At 34.6% G+C, this 3881-nt stretch overlaps 1 protein-coding gene across 2 annotated transcripts in view; it reads right to left on the bottom strand.

The window, feature by feature from the left end:
- Positions 1-3881, bottom strand: part of SRP54 (signal recognition particle 54kDa) — a 48787-nt gene that overhangs the window by 4200 nt on the left and 40706 nt on the right. For both annotated transcript variants that reach the window (XM_005864964.2, XM_014538595.1), the window contains exon 14: positions 924-1094. In XM_005864964.2, coding sequence (XP_005865026.1) covers positions 924-1094 — 171 coding nt within the window. The remainder of the gene's footprint in view (positions 1-923; positions 1095-3881) is intronic.

Here is a 3881-nt window from a genome sequence, read left to right as displayed (position 1 = left end):
CTTCCTCGCTGTAAAAAATCAATAAAATATATTTTAAAAAAATCAGTGGAAAAAATATCCTTGGGCGAGGATTAACAAAAAAAAATGTATATAAATATATATTAAAGACAAATAAAAAACTGGGAAAATATTTGCAGATATAAACCAAGGATTTAAAGAGTTATTACAAAGCAATAACAACAACAAAAAAGAAATAATAGCTAACCTAAGAGGTGATTCACAAAGGAAATTCAAACCAGTAAATGCACAGATAAGTTAAGCTTTATTAGTAATCTAAAAAACATATATTGAAAAACATTTGACCACTAAATTGGAAATACATATATAATTATTACAAAATTTATTCAGCATCTACTGTTTCTAATTAAACAAACAAAAATCCCTTGGCTCATGGAAGATGGCACAGAAACTGATACAAAAGCTGATATTGATAGAGAAGCAGATGAATCAGCCTAAATATCCAACAAAGAAGCATTGCATTAAACAAAGATATATGCTCAATTGGAATAGTATGCAGTGGTTAAAAAGTTATATTTTGAAGAAAATTTGACAATATGGAAAACAGTCAAAATGTATCAAAAGAAAACACAAGTTATATCAAATATTATTTGGAATAGGACCCATGAAATTCTCTGGGGAGTAAAGGTAATGGTATTTTAAAATTTTATCTTATATTCTCTACATTTTCTTTAATATATATTACATTTCAAAAAATAAGTTCATTAAGTTTAAAAAAATCTGAGTGTTTATTACCTTAAATATGAAAACAGATAAATCAGAAATCACATTATGAACCTAGAAATACTTAAATATAACATGAAATTTAGCAATATATTTTCTAATACTGGCAGTATCCCTGGCTTTAATTTTTACTTTCTTTCCTTTCAATGTGTTAACTAAAATGACGAGCTTATTTTCCTTACCTTTGAAAAGTCCTTTGATACCTCCCATCTTTTTTACCATTTGTGCAAATTTGGTATATTGTGTCAAAAGTTCTTGAACGTCTCTCGTTGACACACCTGATCCTCTTGCTACTCTCTGGATTCTTCCTGGTTGCTTACTAAAAACCTTGGCACCATCTGTACTGTCAAGTTCTGCAGGCAAGGAAGGGTCAATCACTTTCACTTACATACCATCAACTTTCAATATCAAAGCAGTTATATGCAAATATCTTACACACATAAAAATAATTATAATGGACAAACCACAACCAGATTTAACAAATGTTATCAGCTCTGTTTACCTGATTATTAAAAGTTAAACATGGAATATATTACAAAGAAATTTATATTCATAAGCTATATAAAAAACAAAAAAAACTAATATGTACTTACCCTACAGTTTAAGTAAAATAGAACATTCTGAAAACCTTGAAATGCATGTCCATCCTTTCCATATCTCATATCTAACTGCTCCTCAGAGCATATATCAGAGCTAAAAGGTATATTTCAAAAAAGAACAAAAGTGCTCACCTTAGCTCTAAATGCCATTAACCTTTAATTCATAAATTTAGGCATATAAGCAAGCAAAAGTAGGTAGATCTACCTATATTAACAGAATAATTGTTATATTTTCTATTATCAAGTAATTACTACTAGTATTTTAATCCTTTCTGTAACATAAAGAATGAGTTAATTTGCTTCAGTGTTTTGGTAACTCTTAGAATATGAGGCACATTTCTTCTGGTATTAGTTGCATAAAATCTCAGAAATGAAATGGCCTTTAATCAAAATTTCTATTATGCCTGCATTCTCTCTACAACATCCCCCAATAAGTGGTCATCTAGCCTCGGCCTTGATATCCCCAGGAGAGATAACCCACTATCTAACATAAGGCAATCTATACCATTCTATTATTTCTGTAATTATAGAAATCTTTTTACATATTAAAATGAAATATGTTTTCCTGGTATTTCTTCCCATTTGCATAAATGTCTCCTCAGCAGGCACAAAGAATTAAGTCTTTCAAATATTTGAGAGCCATGTGTGACCTATGAATTTTCTCTAGGTAACAAATATCCAACTCTTTAGAACTCCATTTATCATCCTGATTTTCTAAATACAACTTCTAATTTGTCTATGCCCTCTAAGCATTCTGTCCAGAAGTAAACTGAAATTCAGATGAAGTCTGATTACCAATACAATACAATATTAAATTGTCACATAATAAGCTTATAGTACCTTAAAACTTCTAAATCAATTTCATAAATGCAGATTTTAAGCCACATCTTCACTATTAAATATTTAGGAAATGTGTATCATATTTCTTTCAAAAGCTCAAACAGAGTGAGAGAAAGAAGATAAGCTAATAACAGCACATCATGGTAGCAATATGATAAAGTTAAGCAAATAGCAGAAGGAGACATAATTTAAAGAAGAAAGGAAGTCAGGAAGAGTCCATGTGGTGGTTTCTCTTTAACTGAGTAGTCCTGAAGGACAAGTATGAGGTAAGTACAGAAGAGAAAGGAGAAGGGGACATTCTAGGAAGTAGAACATAGACTCCTACAGTAATAACTATGTGTAGAAGAAATCAAGCATGGGTAAGAGCTGAGAGATTTAATAAGTTGTAAAAGTAAGGTAAGGGCAAGTTATAACAGAACTTGTATGCCAAGCTTAGGAGTTTGAAATTCATCATGAAGACAATAAAGAACAATTCAAAGATTTGAGCCCAGAACTATTATGTTTAGAAAGACCATTCTGTGGCAGTGAGGAAGAAAGATTGAAAAGAGGAGTGAAAAAATAGAAAGGGAAATGTTAGGGAGGCTAATGTAGCTATGAAGGGGATATAGAGGCAAAGAAAACAGGGAATATATGAGAAATATTTAGGAAGTAGAACTCACTAAAATCTAAGGTGATGTTAAGGTTTCTATATTCCACTTGAAGTGGTAAAACATTGATACAAGTAGCCGTGGTAAGTTAAATATGTATGTACATTGTAATACTTAGAGCAGTCACTAAGAAAATATTCAGAGATATACTCAATAACACCGTAGGTAATTTAAATAATGTTCAAATAACCCATAGGCACATAGAAAAGAGAAAGCAGAAGAACAAAATCAGAGGGAACAAACAGAATTAGAAATAAATCCTAATATATAAACAATATATCAGTTAAAAGAGATCATCAGAATGTATTAAAAGATAAACCACCCAATTACATGCTGTTGATATAAAACTCACTTTAAATATGACACCCTGGAGGGACCTGGAGTACTATGCTAAGTGAAATAAGCCAGTCAGAGAAAGACAAGTATCACATGATCTCACTCATATGTAGAATATAAAGAATAAAATAAACTGATGAACTAAACAGATCTAGAGACATAGAAACATGGAAAAGACTGATGAAGCTCAGAGGGAAGGCGGAGGTGAATGGATGGTAGGAAGAGATTAACCAAAGAACTTACATGTATACTAGAGGCCTGGTACACAGCGTGGGGGGGGGTCTCTTAGCCCGACCTGCACCCTTTCCAATCCAGGAGCCCTCAGGGGTTGTCCTACTGATGGCTTGGGCCCGCTCCCCTTGGTTCTCTGCTCTCTGCGGGGCCTGCCTGCTCCACACCACTGCGATGGGCAAGCAGGCCCTGCTGGGTGCTGCCTGCGGGCCGTGCTTGCCTGCTCGCGGGTCACTGCGGCAACAGCCAAGTAGGCCCTGCTGGCTTCAGACACTCCAGAGGTGGCAGAGCAGCGAGGCTTGATCCTCTACTGGAGTGGGCGGATCCTGCCTCTCTGCTTGGTCCCCGCGACCTCTGGCTGGGCTGACAGGCCCAAACATTCCAGTGATGGGGCTGAGGGGACTGGGCACCGCCATCTTGTGGCTATGGGCGCCACCATCTTTGTGGCAGAGTGATGGTTAATTTGCATATTACTCTTTTATTAGAT

This window comes from Myotis brandtii, unplaced genomic scaffold (assembly GCF_000412655.1).
Source record: "Myotis brandtii unplaced genomic scaffold, ASM41265v1 scaffold194, whole genome shotgun sequence".
Lineage (NCBI taxonomy): Eukaryota > Metazoa > Chordata > Mammalia > Chiroptera > Vespertilionidae > Myotis > Myotis brandtii.
Note: the sequence above shows the minus strand (reverse complement) of the source record. Positions and strands in the feature narration are given on the sequence as shown.